General features: G+C 54.3%; 1 protein-coding gene across 24 annotated transcripts in view; it reads right to left on the reverse strand.

The window, feature by feature from the left end:
- SCRIB (scribble planar cell polarity protein) overlaps positions 1-15,616 on the reverse strand; it is a 110,218-nt gene that overhangs the window by 86,003 nt on the left and 8,599 nt on the right. For all 24 annotated transcript variants that reach the window (XR_007888679.1, XM_051611359.1, XM_051611361.1 and 21 more), the window contains exons 2-3: positions 1,860-1,977; positions 1,541-1,619 (exon numbers count right to left, since the gene is read on the reverse strand). Coding sequence is in view for 23 of the 24 variants with exons in the window: in XM_051611359.1 (XP_051467319.1) it covers positions 1,541-1,619; positions 1,860-1,977 (197 nt within the window). In the remaining variant the exon portion in view is untranslated. The remainder of the gene's footprint in view (positions 1-1,540; positions 1,620-1,859; positions 1,978-15,616) is intronic.

A 15,616-nucleotide genomic window follows, 5' to 3' on the forward strand; every position in this document is an offset into this window, starting at 1 on the left:
GGACTTGTCCTGTTTGCAAGGCAATGCTCCCTTGCACCAAGGCCACCCCATGTCCCAGTGTCCTGACGTGGCTCCGTGGTTCTCCAGCACAAATCCCAGACTCACTTGTGCCACCTCACCACTTACACCTGGAGGCAGGAAGGGCTACCAAGTAATCCCAACACCTATCTGAGGACACTTCTGCAGATGAAACAGGTTGCCCAGGGAAGCTGTGGCTGCCCCATCCCTGGCAGTGTTGAAGGGCAGGTTGGATGGGGCTTGGAGCAGCCTGGGCTGCTGGGAGGTGTCCCTGCCCATGCAGGGCTGGCACTGGGTGGGCTTTGAGGTCCCTCCAGCTCAACCCAGTCTGGGATTCTGTGACACTGCAGCACTCCCTGGGACCAAACAGCACCATCACAACAGCTCCAAGGTGCAACAGAAGAGGGAAAGCCCCATGAAGAGGAGAAATCCTTTGGTGTTCACAGGCAGCTCCTGGAGCCCCCCTGCCCCACTGGTCACCACACACACCTCACAGCTCTGGGCCACAAGATGACTCTGAGAAATAACTTCTGGTGCAGAAGTGCTGGTCCCTCCTGGGGTGGAGGGATTCCCCCTGCCTGAACAGCCTCTCCCATCGGTTGGACAGTGGAACAGGCTGCCCAGGGAGGTGGTGGAGTCACCATCCCTGGAGGTGTTCAGGAGAAATGTAGATGTGGTGCTGAGGGACATGATTTCAGCACTGAACAGGTAAATCAGGTCATGGTCGGGGGACTTAGGTTATGGTTGGACTTGATGATCTTCAAGGTCCCTTCCACCCAGGATGATTCTGTGGTTCCATGATTCTGTCTTGGCAGAGTCTGGCTCCACCAGAGGGAAGCAGAGACTTCCAGCTTGGAGGGCCCAGCAGCAGGAAGGGCAGCAGGTACCTGGAGTCAGGCTGGCACCCCCAGAGCCCTGGCACCCCCAGAACCCTGGCAGACAAGGCACCAAGACACCAGTGCCAGAATGTGTGGGTCACCAAGGCAGAGAAGCCACCCTCCCATGCCCAAAACATGGATTAAGAGCTGCAGAGCCAGAAGAGACAAGGCAGGGAGCCCCATCCTTGGACACAGCTCTGAGCACTGAGGGGTCAGGGCAGCCAAGCAAGGAAGGAGGTCAAGGGATGGTCACCCTAAGTTAGACAGAAGACAGAGAGCACAGCAGGAGTGACAGAGCACAGAACAGCATGCAGGCCTTGCTCTGCTCCTCTGTAGTACAATGAGGCCACCTCCATTCTGGTTTGTGCATGGGGGAGGGACAAGCTCATCCCAAGAGGACAGAAGTCCTCACCATTCCCACCAGTGTAACTAAAGGCTCGTCCATCCAAGAGGCAGCACGAACCAGCTCCTCCCTATGCTGAGTGTTCCACCTGCCAGGAGAGCAGACATCTGCAGGTCTTGGCAAGGGCTGGGTGACCCCAGGCCTTGACTCTGAGGGAAGACGATTACCAGATGAAGAGCAGAGAAAGCTCAGGAGGAAGAGGAACTTCAGCTGGACAAAAGGGTTGCAGATGCCTTCCTACCTGGAGAGGGGATTCCCACTGAAGTCAGCAATTTCCAGGGACTTGCAGAATTTGATGCTTTCAGGAATTTCTGGAATGTCTGGAAAAATACAACAAACAAACAAAAAAAAGAAAGAGGTTTGAGAACAGGCCAGAAGGGGTGGCCAAGCAGTGGGGACAGCCTGAGACACAGTCAGACAACCTGACTTTAACCGCTCAGGACCCAGCAAAGCTCACTCTGCAGGACTGTGGACAGACACCTCCTCTTCCACAGCACAGGGAGGTGGTACCACACAGAGGGAGGACCACGGGGCACCAGAGCCAGCCACCTTGGACCTACCATTACGGGAGATGTCCAGCTCCACCAGCTGCATGAAGTTGGCAACCTCGGGGGGGAGCCTCTGGATTTCATTGTCACTCAGACCCAACTTGCGCAGGTTCAGGAGCCGGAAGAAAGGCTGGAGAGGAGAGAGCAGAGCTGGGTCAGCAGCAGTTCTGGGGGAAACCTGAGCGTCCACCCCTGGATACAGCTGCCTTTTCTCATGACTTCTGTCCTGGAAGGGTCCTCCAGGCACAGTGGCTGCACAGGTAAGAACAGCAATTGAGGTCTACAGGAGATCAGGGTGAAGAAGAAAGGCGATGATGAGCTCAGCTGGGTGATGAATTTAACATCTCTACAATTTCACTTCTCTTAGAACCACTGAAACACAGGATGTAAAGCCCACCCAGTGCCAGCCCTGCATGGGCAGGGACACCTCCCAGCAGCCCAGGCTGCTCCAAGCCCCATCCAACCTGCCCTTCAACACTGCCAGGGATGGGGCAGCCACAGCTTCCCTGGGCAACCTGGGCCAGGCTCTCCCCACCCTCACAGCCCAGAATTTCTCCCTCACATCTCAGCTCCAGCTCCCTCTGCCAGCTGGAAACCCTTCCCCCTGCTCCCATCCCTCCTGCCCTTGTCCCAAGCCCCTCCCCAGCTTTCCTGGAGCCCCTTCAGGCACTGGAAGGTGCTCTCAGGTCTCCCTGGAGCCTTCTCTTCCCCTTTCCTTGCAGGATACACCATGGATGTTCCTAAGACACTGCAGGGCTCATGAGTCTGGTTCAGAGAAGCCAACAAAGCAGGACCATGAGGTGACTCCCAGAGCATGGTCCTATCCCTGCTGTCACACACATCTGCACCTTCTGTCAGGCCAGCAGGGACAGGTCCCTCCAGCAGCTTTTGTGCCACTTGTGCCAGAGAAGGAACAGCCTTTAAACAACCTGTTTGTTTAAACCTGAGGAGCCCAAGGAACAAAGAATCATAGAATCATCAAGGTTGGAAGGGACCTCAAAGATCATCTAGTTCCAACCCCCTGCCATGAGCAGGGAACCCTCCCACTAGACCAGGTTGCACAAAACCTCATCCAGCCTGGCCTTAGAAACTCTCCAGAGATGGGGCATCAACAACCTCCCTGGGCAACCCAGCCCAGTTCCTCACCACCCTTACAGTGAAGAATTCCTTCCTAACATCTAACCTAAATCTCCCCTCTCTCAGTTTAAAACCATCACCCCTTGTCCTATCATGATCTTCTCTGATGAAAAGAACAGAAGGAAAGAAAATTCCTTTCTAGAAACTCCACAGTCGTACAAATACTGGCTGGAAGGGTCTCTCGAGGTCTCCTAGGCTGACAACATCCAACTTCTTCACCTCCCCTTCTTCTCAGATGCCAATTACAGCAGCTATAAATGGAAGACTACAAGATCCATCCATCACGCTCTTTCTAGACATCAACAGCCTCCCAGCAAGTTCACAGCAAACAACAAACTATAATTATCAACTGAGCAAATCTTGCAGCTGCCCCTGACTATTGTTGGACACGGGACAGGATGGAAACCAGGGCTGTGGTGTTGGCTGCATTTCCTGGATCGTTCCAGAGCCTGGGAAACACAAACAAACCACGCTGGGCCACAGCAGAAAATGAGACTTCTAAGAAGTTTACCCAGAACCACCTGAGGAACCTGAAGGTACACAGGTCCATGGCATCTGATGAGATGCATCCACGGGTCCTGAGGGAACTGGTGGAGGAAGTTGCAAAGACACTGCCCATCATATTTGATGAGTTGTAGTGATCCAGTGAAGTTCCCACTGACTGGAAAAGGAGAAACATACCCAAATTTTCAAGAAGGGAAAAAGGAAGACTCTGAGAACAGCAAGCCAGTCAGTCTCACCTCTGTGCCCAGCAGGATCATGGAGCAGAGCCTCCTGAAGGTGCTGGTGCCCAGCAAGATCATGGAGCAGAGCCTCCTGAAGGTGCTGGTGCCCAGCAAGATCATGGAGCAGAGCCTCCTGAAGGTGCTGGTGCCCAGCAAGATCATGGAGCAGAGCCTCCTGAAGGTGCTGGTGCCCAGCAGGACCATGGAGCAGAGCCTCCTGAAGGTGCTGGTGCCCAGCAGGACCATGGAGCAGAGCCTCCTGAAGGTGCTGGTGCCCAGCAGGACCATGGAGCAGAGCCTCCTGAAGGCTCTGCACATGGAAAATAAGGAGGCCATTGGTGACAGCCAACATGGCTTAACTAGGGGCAAATCCTGCCTGACAAACTTGGTGGCCTTGTACAACAGGGTTACAGTTGGTGGGCAGGAGAAGAGCAACTGATGTCATCTACCTGGACTTGTGGAAAGCATTTAACACTGTCCAGTGTGGCAGCCTGGTTCCTAAATTAGAGAGACACGGCCTTGAGGGACGGACCGCTCGGAGGATCAGGAACCAGCTGGATGTTGGCACTCACACAGTTGTGCTCAACAGCTCAATGTCCACGTGGAGATCCGAGTTGCTTCACATTTATTGGCGACATGGACAGTGGGTCAAGGGCACCCTCAGCAAGTTCCTGGTGGCACCAAGCTGTGTGGTGGGGTCGATATGCTGGAGGGAAGGGGGACACCCAGAGGGACCTGGACAGGCTGGAGAGGTGGACCCATGCAAACTGCATGAAGTTCAAGAAGGCCAAGGTGAAGGTTCTGCACCTGGGGCTAGACAATCCCAGGCACAAATCCAGGCTGGGCAGAGAAGGGATGGAGAGCAGCCCTGAGGAGAAGGGCCTGGGGATGCTGGGTGAAGAGGAGCTCAACATGAGCCCAGAAACCCCCCGTGTCCTGGGCTGCATCCCCATCATGCGACCAGCAGGGTCAGGGAGGGGATTGTCCCCTCTGCTGAGACCCCCCTGCAGGGCTGGGGCCAGGCTGGGGTCCCCAGCACAGGAAGGACACGGAGCTGCTGGAGAGGCCAGAGGAGGCCCCAGAGATGCTGGGAGGGCTGGAGCAGCTCTGCTCTGGAGCCAGGCTGGGAGAGCTGGGGTGTTCAGCCTGGAGAAGAGAAGGCTCCAGGGAGACCTGAGAGCACCTTCCAGTGCCTGAAGGGGCTCCAGGAAAGCTGGGGAGGGGCTTTTCACCAGAGAGGGCAGTGACAGGACAAGGGGTGATGGTTTTAAACTGAAAGAGGGGAGATTCAGGTCAGACACCAGGAAGAAATTCTTCGCCACAAGGGTAGGAAGGTGCTGGAATAGGTTGCCCAGGGAGGTTGTGGCTGCCCCATCCCTGGAGGTGTTCAAGGACAGGTTGTGCAGCCTGGTCTGGTGGGAGGTGTCCCTGCTCATGGCAGGGAGGTTGGAACCTGGTATCTTTCGGGTCCCTTCCAACCTTCACTATGCTATGATCCTATGATGAGTCTGAGAATCTAACTTGAGAAGTTTCTCTTCTGTAGATCAAAACCTCTGCAGTTTCCCAAAGAAATGTCTCCATCCAGAACCACTGCTGGGTGCTAGAGCACGTCTGAGGGGCTCAAAACTTGACTTATTTAGCAGTAGAGTAAGGAAAAAAAGGTGAAAAAGAAGTCCTCTTGGTGAGGAGCAGAGCACGTTCTTTTTGCTGCAGCTGATCTAATGCAAATCAGTTTAATAGGAAAGGAAGTAGGTGAAAGTCTAAATGACAACAAAGGTTCAAGCCAGAGCAGGAGGTTTACAGACTTGATTTGCTATTGTTTCCTAGATCCTCCTCCTAATTTTAGAATGCAAGGAAATTCCAAGCAAGACATTGTGTTGACCTGCTGGAGCCTACAAGCTGGACAACAACCAAGGGCACTGAAGATCCACGGTCCAGGCTTCGAGCCCTGCTGCTCCCACACTCAGGCTGCCTCAAAATACACCTGTACACTTATTTTAAAAAAGAGTTTTAGCCTAAAGAGGAATAAAATCATCACAGAGAAGTTCTCCTTTCTCAGCTGGGCCATCAAAGTCAAAACAAGCACTTCTGGGGCACAGGCTTGAGTCCAGCAGCAGAACAAAGTGCCCAGCAGGCCCGGAATGGCTGCCCTGCTGAAAGGATCAGAGCCCAGACACACACAGACCTGCTGGTGAAGGCAGGTGCAGAGCAAGCCCCAGAACTCGGCTGCCCTGACAATCCCACAAGCCTTCCCATCAACTCACTTCACTTCAGGGAGACTTCTACCAAATGTAATCATCTAACTATGGAATGGTTTGGGTTGGAGGGACCTTCAAGCCCATGTAGATCCAACCCCCTGCATGGGCAGGGACACCTCCCAGCAGCCCAGGCTGCTCCAAGCCCCATCCAACCTGCCCTTCAACACTGCCAGGGATGGGGCAGCCACAGCTTCCCTGGGCAACCTGGGCCAGGCTCTCCCCACCCTCACAGCCCAGAATTTCTCCCTCCCATCTCAGCTCCAGCTCCCTCTGCCAGCTGGAAACCCTTCCCCCTGCTCCCATCCCTCCCTGCCCTTGTCCCAAGCCCCTCCCCAGCTTTCCTGGAGCCCCTTCAGGCACTGGAAGCTGCTCTCAGGTCTCCCTGGCGCCTGCTCTTGTTCCAGAATACCTTACTTTGTAGGCTACTTCTTTATATCAGTTAAAATAACATGATTTCTTCTCCCCCAACTTTGTCTTTTTTTTGTAAATAGAGGTAACCAGAAGCCTGCAGCCCCTCCAGAGCCCACAGGCCACAACCTGGTCTGTGCACAAATTCCCCTTCAGCAAACAGCAGGATCAGGACGTCCCACTTCTTCAGTTAAGTGAATAAAACATTTTGATGTGACAAAAATTCAAACTAGCCACCAGTGGAGGTCACAGAAAACAAATGCAGAACTGTAGAATTCCCAGGCAAGAATATTTTATCCTTGCAAAAAAAAAAAAACAAACAACAAAAGAGAACCAAAAGCAAATGAAGCAGAATCCAAGCAAGGCACCAAGTCCTGTTAATTATTAGTTACCAGGCACTGACTCCTCATCACAAACCTCTCCCAGCAGGACTGTGCCAGTGAAAGGCTGTGAGCTGCAGCACAGACACACCAAGGAGCCTGGATTTTCCCTTGTTTGTTCCCCAAGTTCTTCCCTCCACCTCAGGACTGCAGAGAACGTGATGCAAACCAAGGCAAGGTGGTGTGATCTGGAGCTGCTGAGATGCAAACCCTGCACCTCCCGTGACACAGAGAATTCCCAGCTCACTGTTTGGTGAACTCCCGAGTCCCAACAGCCAAATTTACAAAGCCAGGCATCCACCTGAGACACTGGAAAAGGAGAACAGATTAATTTTAATTGTTACTGGAACTAAAAGTGAAAACTTAATCAAACGTCTCTTCAGAGCCTGGGAATTCTCCCTCTTGTAATCAACATGAACCTTGTTTCACGCAGCTGCCAAAAAAGTCGCAGATTTGGGTCTGTGCTGATCTCTCTGCTGAGATAAAACAAGCACAATTTCAAGGTTTTCTGAATATCAAAAAGGGAAACAAATAGAAGTCACCAAATCCACATGACTTGGATCTTTCAGTGTCAAAACTGAACTGGTAAAAGATCAAAAACAAAAGTTTGAAGAAAAAAAAAGAAAGAGCAGTGACCTTTCAGTGTTTCCTGACACACCAGGAGCCTGCAGAGCACAGGGAGAGAACATGGAAAGGACTCTGGTGCACAGGAATTCTGCCAGGTCAGGGCACCACCAGTAAAAAAAGACTCAAGACAAAGACTGGAGGGACACTGGTAAATGAACAGTTTGTTGGATAACTTGGGGGGGAAAAGCCTTTTAAGCTAGAATATACTACAAAGACATTCTACCATTGAAGCATGTGAACACCAAGGGATGGCCAAGATGGAAAACTACAAAACTGACCTGAAAATAAGACTCTGGGGCCTTAAACTCTTCCACTACCCAGGGCAGAGCAACTGCAGAGAAGCGGATTGGAAATGCAAAGGTTGTTGCTCTCACTGGTGCATCCACTGGCTGGAAATCACCGACAGGTCCCAAGAGACTGAAACGACTCCAGGAAACAGAACCGTGCAAATCAAGGCAAGAGAACTGTGCAGCACAGGCCCTGCACCTGCTTGCAGCTGTGACATTCTCTCCAGCAGCCCCTCCAAAGACAAAACCAAACACAGGAGAAACCGCTCCAGGGTCAGTTTCTAATTCCTGACCCAACATGGAGTTCCTTCCATCTCTTTTTAAGAAAAGGGCCACCTGGATCCATGATTCTTTCAGTCAAAAGGGACCATGAAATAATGTTCATCTAACCCTCTGGAGATCACAGACCTTTACCACAGAATCATGAATTAATTCAGGTTGGAAGGAACCTTGGGAGGCCTCTAGTCCAACCTCTTGCCCAAAGGAGGGGGAGCCAGGAGGTCAGACCAGGCTGCTCAGCCCTTTGTCTAGTCAAGCCTTTCAAAACCTTCCAACAATGGAAGATGCAAAAGTCCTTTGGGCCCCTTGGGCCGTCAATTATTCATGGAATGGTTTGGGCTGGTTAAAGATCATCTACCCCAACCCCCCATGGGCAGGGACACCTCCCACCAGACCAGGGTGCTCCAAGCCCCACCCAACCTGGATGTGAACAATTCCTGGGACACGGCCACCCTGCAAGGAGCTGGACTCTGAGTACATGGACTGAGGCTGAAAGCTGAGCCCTTCTAGCACAGCATCCAGCAGGAAGAGCAGAGAGGAGCTGGCCATGGACAATGGACAAAGAACCTTGCCAGCAGTGCAGGTCACACTAAGTCAATTCACAGGCCCATTTGCATAACCAAATAAAAAGCCTCCAACATCTCTTTTTCCTCTCGCCAGGCAAATATTCCAGTGTGCAACCAACATAAGCAATGGGAGAGAAGATCAGAACTTGAGGAAACCTGACTGTGCCAAACCTTTCACAATCAAACCACACCAGTTTGGAAGCTACACGTGCCCAAGTCAGACAGCTACCTGCTGCAGATGGGCTGGGTTCCCAAGAAACCCCAACCAACCCCCCCAAACTCTTCACTGTGTTCCTGTATACCACACCTGCCAGCTTGGACCAGCTAACCACAACCAAGCTGGACAGACTTCTGTTTCACCTGACTGATGTCTCAGCAACTTCAGGAGACAACTTCAGTAACAAAGTATGATGATACAACCTAAAGTGAGAAAGGATGAAACACCTGTGCAATTACTAAGGAGCCTCTTGGCCCAGACCACTGCCTTGGGAGTGATTTTACAGAAGAAAATCATGAATCCAACAGAGCAGAATCAGTGTGACAATGGTCAGAACTACCCTCACTGCAAAGGGGAAGAAACACAAGCTTCACATGGAAACCCTACCAGCCAAGCAGAGAGTGACCCTGACCACGCAGAGCTGAGTTCTGCTCCAGGAACACTTCCCAACAGCACCTGTGGTTTTCTCAGGGTTCTCCAGAGAAAGAGTAACGGGCTCAGACAGTTTATGGGAGCAAGAAACCCCGGGAGCAGCAACCACCAGCTCCCCTTGGCAGACCCACCTTTGGCCTCTGCCAAGGAACCTGCATCTTGAGAAAGTCCTGAGCCACACGTGCTGGTGGTGAGACCCTCTCATCTGGGACACATTTCTTACTGATCACAGAATCACAGACTTATAGAATGGTTTGGGTTGGAAAGGACCCTAAAGCCCATCCAGTCCCACCAGCCCAGGCTGCTCCAAGCCCCATCCAACCTGCCCTTCAACACTGCCAGGGATGGGGCAGCCACAGCTAATGACAGTGCAAGGATGCTCAACACTCCACTGTGCAGAGTTTCTCACCCAGTGAGGTCCAGAAGCACAGAAGTCCCTGATGCCATGGAATTCATGTAGGAGAAAGGGACCTGGGGGTCCTGGTAGACAGGAGGATGACCATGAGCCAGCAATGTGCCCTTGAGGGTAAGAAGGCCAATGGATCCTGGGGTGCATTAGAAAGGGGGTGGTTAGTAGGTCAAGAGAGGTTCTCCTCCCTCTCTATTCTGCCTTAGTGAGGCTGCATCTGGAGTATTGTGTCCAGTTCTGGGCCCCTCAGTTCAGGAAGGACAGGGAACTGCTGGAAAGAGTCCAGGGCAGAGCCACAGAGATGCTGGAGGGAGTGGAACATCTCCCTGATGAGGAAAGGCTGAGGGAGCTGGGTCTCTTGAGCTTGGAGAAAAGGAGACTGAGGGGTGACCTCATCAGTGTTTACAAACATGTAAAGGGTGAGTGTCAGGAGGGCAGAGCCAGGCTTTGTTCAGTGATGTCCAGTGACAGGACAAGGGGCAATGGGTGCAAACTGGAGCATAGGAGGAAACTTCTTTCCTGTGAGGGTGGCAGAGCCCTGGGACAGGCTGCCCAGAGAGGCTGTGGAGTCTCCTTGGCTGGAGACATTCCAACCCTCCTGGACACGTTCCTGTGTGATGTGCTCTGGGTGACCCTGCCTGGCAGGGGGGTTGGGCTGGGAGATCTTTTGAGGTCCCTTCCAACCCCTGGGATTCTGTGATTCTGCACACATGAAGGGCTCTGCCTGCCCTTGATTCCTAAGCCAGCTCAGCCCACAGCTCCAACATGGTCAGTGGTGGCCCTTGCCCAGGAAAGTGGAGCAAACCCAGGCAGAAGGAAATCCCTGACTGAGCAACAAGCTTCTGGCCCGTCCTCAACACGTCCCAGCTGCTCCCAGCAAGGCAGAGGGGTGGCACTGGAGTTGGTGCTGGCCAAAACTGAGAGAGGGAGATGCCCAGCTCCAGAGTGGACATTCTGACAGTCCTGCATCCCTTCCTCATCCATCCCTTGAGGAACTCCCACTGTCCCACCCTGACACTGGCTGATCAGCCACCTCCTGCCTCTGTTGCCTCCCCACCCAGCCTCCATCAGCAGGAACCTCCTGCCTGTGGATACTGGCACTGAGCTGCCAGCCGAGGGAAGGAAGCAGAGCAAGCTTCTGGAAAGCCAAGGTCTGCAGAACTGCCACGGAGGGGGCAGCAGGACAGTCAGGGGGGGATGCAGCTCCATCAAAAAGGCAACTTGTGTCACAGAGGCAGGTCCAGCAGAACCACAGAACAGTTAAGGTTGGAGAGGACTCTCAAGACCAGCTCCTCCAGCCTCTGCTCGAAGCAGGTTACCCAGGGCTGTATTCACTGGGGTTTTTAGTATCTCCAAGGATGGACACCCTGCAGCCTCACAGGGCAACATGTTCCAGTGTTTGACCCCCACCCCCTCAGTGAAAACAGAGAAGTGTTTCCTTTTGTTGAAACAAAATTTACTCTATTTGTCTCTGTTGCCTCTTGTCCTGCCACAGGACACTCCTGAGAAGAGTCAGCTCCATCTCCTCTGCTCTCTGACATCACACACACATTGGTGAAGTGCCCTGAGCCTTCTCCTCTCCAGGCTGAACAGTCCCAGCTCCCCCAGCCCCTCCTCATGTCACAGAAGCTCCAGTTCCTAATCATTGTGTTGCCCTTCACTGGACATGCTCCTGCACATCCTTGTCTTCCCTGCTCTGGGATCCCAGCCCTAGACAGAGTCCTCCAGGTGTGGTTTCACCAGTGCAGAACAGAGGGGAGGAATCACCTGCCCTGACCTGCTGGAAATGCTGGCTAAGTTGTGGTCCAGCAGGACCCCGAGTGTCTCTGCAAAGCTGCTTTTTGGGTGGTCAGCACCCTGGCTGTGCTGGGGCTTGAGGTTATTCCTCTGCAGGTGCAGAAATGGACACTTCACTTCCCTGAGCTCCAGGAGGCTCCTGTTGGGCCACTTTTCCAGCCTGCTGAGGTCCCTCTGAACAGCAGCACAACTCAGAACACAAAATCACTCACAGCATGTACACAGAATCATCATAGAATGGCTTAGGTTGGAGGGACCTTCAAGCCCAGGTAGATGCAAACCCCTGCATGGGCAGGGACACCTCCCAGCAGCCCAGGCTGCTCCAAGCCCCATCCAACCTGCCCTTCAACACTGCCAGGGATGGGGCAGCCACAGCTTCCCTGGGCAACCTGGGCCAGGCTCTCCCCACCCTCACAGCCCAGAATTTCTCCCTCACATCTCAGCTCCAGCTCCCTCTGCCAGCTGCAAACCCTTCCCCCTGCTCCCATCCCTCCCTGCCCTTGTCCCAAGCCCCTCCCCAGCTTTCCTGGAGCCCCTTCAGGCACTGGAAGGTGCTCTCAGGTCTCCCTGGAGCCTTCTCTTCTCCAGGCTCAACACCCCAACTCTCAGTCATAAAGCCCCTTGTGAGCCCAGTCTCTGGTCTGCAAGAGGCCCTAGGAGACACCTGAAGGAGGTTCCATGCCCCTCCCTGCAATCATTGTGCCTCCAATGAAGTTGTCTTGAGCTCACAGACATGATCCAAACCTGAACCCTGCCTCCTGGCCTGTGGATGTTTGTATCTGTGAAGCTCCCAGCCTCGCTCCTGAGGCTGTGGCGAAGCACCAAAACATGAAAGGGAGGTGAGTGGAGCTGCTGGGTTAGCCTGGAGAACCACAGCTTTCAGATAGGGATGGTGGGAATCTGGACACCACCCCCAAGGGCTTCCTTTTGTGCTGCAGAGCAACCCTGGGCAGAGCCCCGCGGCTCCGCTGCTCCCCGGTGCACTCGGATCGAGAGGTGGAACATGAAACAAGGAGAAAGCACAAAGGATAAAAGGATCAGAACAAACCTCTGAGCTACTGCTCAATGACACCATTTCCCAGAAACAACAAAATCCTGAGGGCAGGCCTGGAAAGCCAACTGCTCCCAGGATGGGACTGATGGCCACAGAGCTACCACGCTCCTGCAGCAGGTCTGATGGGTCTGTCCCTGCTTGGGCAGGGAAGAGGGAAAGGGCTCAGGCCCCAAAGGATCCAGGCAGGGTGCCTGGCAGGGCCAGGGGCACAGATGTGGCTTGGAGAGAGGCCAGAGGAGCCATGGAGATGCTGGGAGGGCTGGAGCAGCTCTGCTCTGGAGACAGGCTGGGAGAGCTGGGGTGTTCAGCCTGGAGAAGAGAAGGCTCCAGGGAGACCTGAGAGCACCTTCCAGTGCCTGAAGGGGCTCCAGGAAAGCTGGGGAGGGGCTTGGGACAAGGGCAGGGAGGGATGGGAGCAGGGGGAAGGGTTTCCAGCTGGCAGAGGGAGCTGGAGCTGAGATGGGAGGGAGAAATTCTGGGCTGTGAGGGTGGGGAGAGCCTGGCCCAGGTTGCCCAGGGAAGCTGTGGCTGCCCCATCCCTGGCAGTGTTGAAGGGCAGGTTGGATGGGGCTTGGAGCAGCCTGGGCTGCTGGGAGGTGTCCCTGCCCATGCAGGGGTGGCACTGGGTGGGCTTTGAGGTCCCTCCAACCCAAACCAGTCTGGGATTCTATCATCTTAAGCACTGCCCATGGAGAAAGCAGACAGTGCTGTGGGGTCTGCAGAAGCTCACCTGCCTGCCCTTCCAGTCTTGGAGACCTACAGATAGGAGAACTGTGAAGACCTGAGATCCATCCTTTTCCATCTCTGATGACAGAAGGAGCTGATTCAGCCAAATGCCTTTGGGGACAGCCAGCTCCATGAGAGGGACTCAAGAGGAGCTGGAAGCAGAAACTGCAAAGCAAAACACTGGGGAGCTGATCAGCTCTAAGGACTAACTCAGCCTTTCCAAGTCCCTGTGCCCAAAGCAAACACCTCCCAGGTGAGGCCACAGAACCAGAAAGTCCTCTCTGGCTCAGCAGGGCAGCGTGGGCAGGGGGCCAGCCCCAGAGGCTGCACAGCTCCCCTGGCAGAGCAAGATCAGTCCACTTCAGCAGAGCCAAGTGCCTCCAGGCAGCAGCAGGTTGCATCACCAGAGCAGTGAACTCCAGACACACCTTTCCCTGCATCCAGAGGAACCACCCAAGCAACATGTATTCCCAGAATAGCTCAGTTCAAGAAGAGTCAGAGAATCAATCACAGAATCTCAGGGGTTGGAAAGGACCTCAAAAGATCACCCAGTCCAAGCCCCCTGCCAGGCAGGGTCACCCAGAGCACATCACACAGGAACGTGTCCAGGAGGGTTGGAATGTCTCCAGCCAAGGAGACTCCACAGCCTCTCTGGGCAGCCTGTCCCAGGGCTCTGCCACCCTCACAGGAAAGAAGTTTCCTCCTATGCTCCAGTTTGCACCCATTGCCCCTTGTCCTGTCACTGGACATCACTGAACAAAGCCTGGCTCTGCCCTCCTGACATTCACCCTTTACATGTTTGTAACCATGGATGAGGTTGCCCCTCAGTCTCCTTTTCTCCAAGCTCAAGAGACCCAGCTCTCTCAGCCTTTCCTCATCAGGGAGATGTTTCACTCCCTCCAGCATCTCTGTGGCTCTGCCCTGGACTCTTTCAAGCAGTTCCCTGTCCTTCTGGAGCTCAGGGGCCCAGAACTGGACACAATACTCCAGATGTGGCCTCACTAAGGCAGAAGAGAGGGGGAGGAGAACCTCTCTTGACCTACTAACCACACCCTTTCTAATGCACCCCAGGATCCATTGGTCTTCTTAGCCACAAGGGCACATTGCTGGCTCATGGTCATCCTCCTGTCCACCAGGACCCCCAGGTCCCTTTCTCCTACACTGCTCTCCAGCAGCTCAGCCCCCAACCTGTGCTGGTACTTGGGGTTGTTCTTCCCCAGATGCAAGACTCTGCACTTGCCCTTGTTGAATTTCATCAAGTTTCTCCCCACCCAGCTCTCCAGCCTGCCCAGGTCTCACTGGATGGCAGCACAGCCTCTGGTGTGCCAGCCACTCCTCCCAGTTTGGTGTCTCCAGCAAACTTGCTGAGGGCACACTCTGCTCCCTCATCCAGGTCCTTGATGAAAACACTGAACAGCACCAGTCCCAGTACTGACCCCTGAGGGACCCCACTAGTCACAGACCTCCAACTAGATTTTGTCCCATTGACCACAAAGAACCATCATTCCACCTGACATTTCAGTGGGGATAACACTTAATGGAAGCAGAAGTCAAAAGGTGATCAGCACTGCTGAGAGGTGAGAAGAACAGCTTGGTGCCCCAGGGGAGAGGCACCCAAGGGGTCCTGGTGCCACAGGAAGGGCACCACTACCACCCCCCAGGTGGGCCTTTGCTCCTGGGTGATCCTCAGAGACCCCTGTGTTTGGGTCATCCAAGCAGGTGTGGGACAAGACCCCAGGCAGTGGGTGCAGACCCATCCACCAGCACAAACCAGGATGGGATCCTCCCCCAATACCTGACCCCAGCTCCACCAGCTTTTCATTCTCCACTCCTCACAACATTTCCCACAGACACTGAACTGGCTTTAGCCTCCTTGGCCACAAACACCTGAAGGGCAGCAACTCAGCAGAGCCCCAGGGAGAAGCAGCTGGTGTTCAGCCACGCTGGGCTGTGCAGCCAGAGCCCCACGGGCTGGGCACCACCCCTGGGCCTCATGGGGATGGGGTCCCCTCCCTGCCAGCCCACCCCAGGCAGACCCATGGCAAGGAGGAGACACATGGATGGGCCTGGCTTCCCCTGGCAGGGCAGGAGTGCTGGGCACACTGAACATTAGCAGCTCCACATCCCAGAACTCCAGACTGGTTTGGGTTGGAGGGACCTGAAAGCCCACCCAGTGCCAGCCCTGCATGGGCAGGGACACCTCCCAGCAGCCCAGGCTGCTCCAAGCCCCATCCAACCTGCCCTTCAACACTGCCAGGGATGGGGCAGCCACAGCTTCCCTGGGCACACATGTCCCCACGCTCCACATGTCCCCAGAGCTCGGAGGGAGGTGACCAACCTCCCTGGCTGCCGCCCCAGCCCCCCCAGACTGGCCGGATTTCCAGCTATTTAACCCCGTATCAGCCCCTGAGGAATGTATTTCAAACATATAAAGGTACTTAAGCAGCAGGAACACCTCCCAGCAGAG

Source organism: Apus apus, chromosome 2, assembly GCF_020740795.1.
Source record: "Apus apus isolate bApuApu2 chromosome 2, bApuApu2.pri.cur, whole genome shotgun sequence".
Taxonomy (NCBI): domain Eukaryota; kingdom Metazoa; phylum Chordata; class Aves; order Apodiformes; family Apodidae; genus Apus; species Apus apus.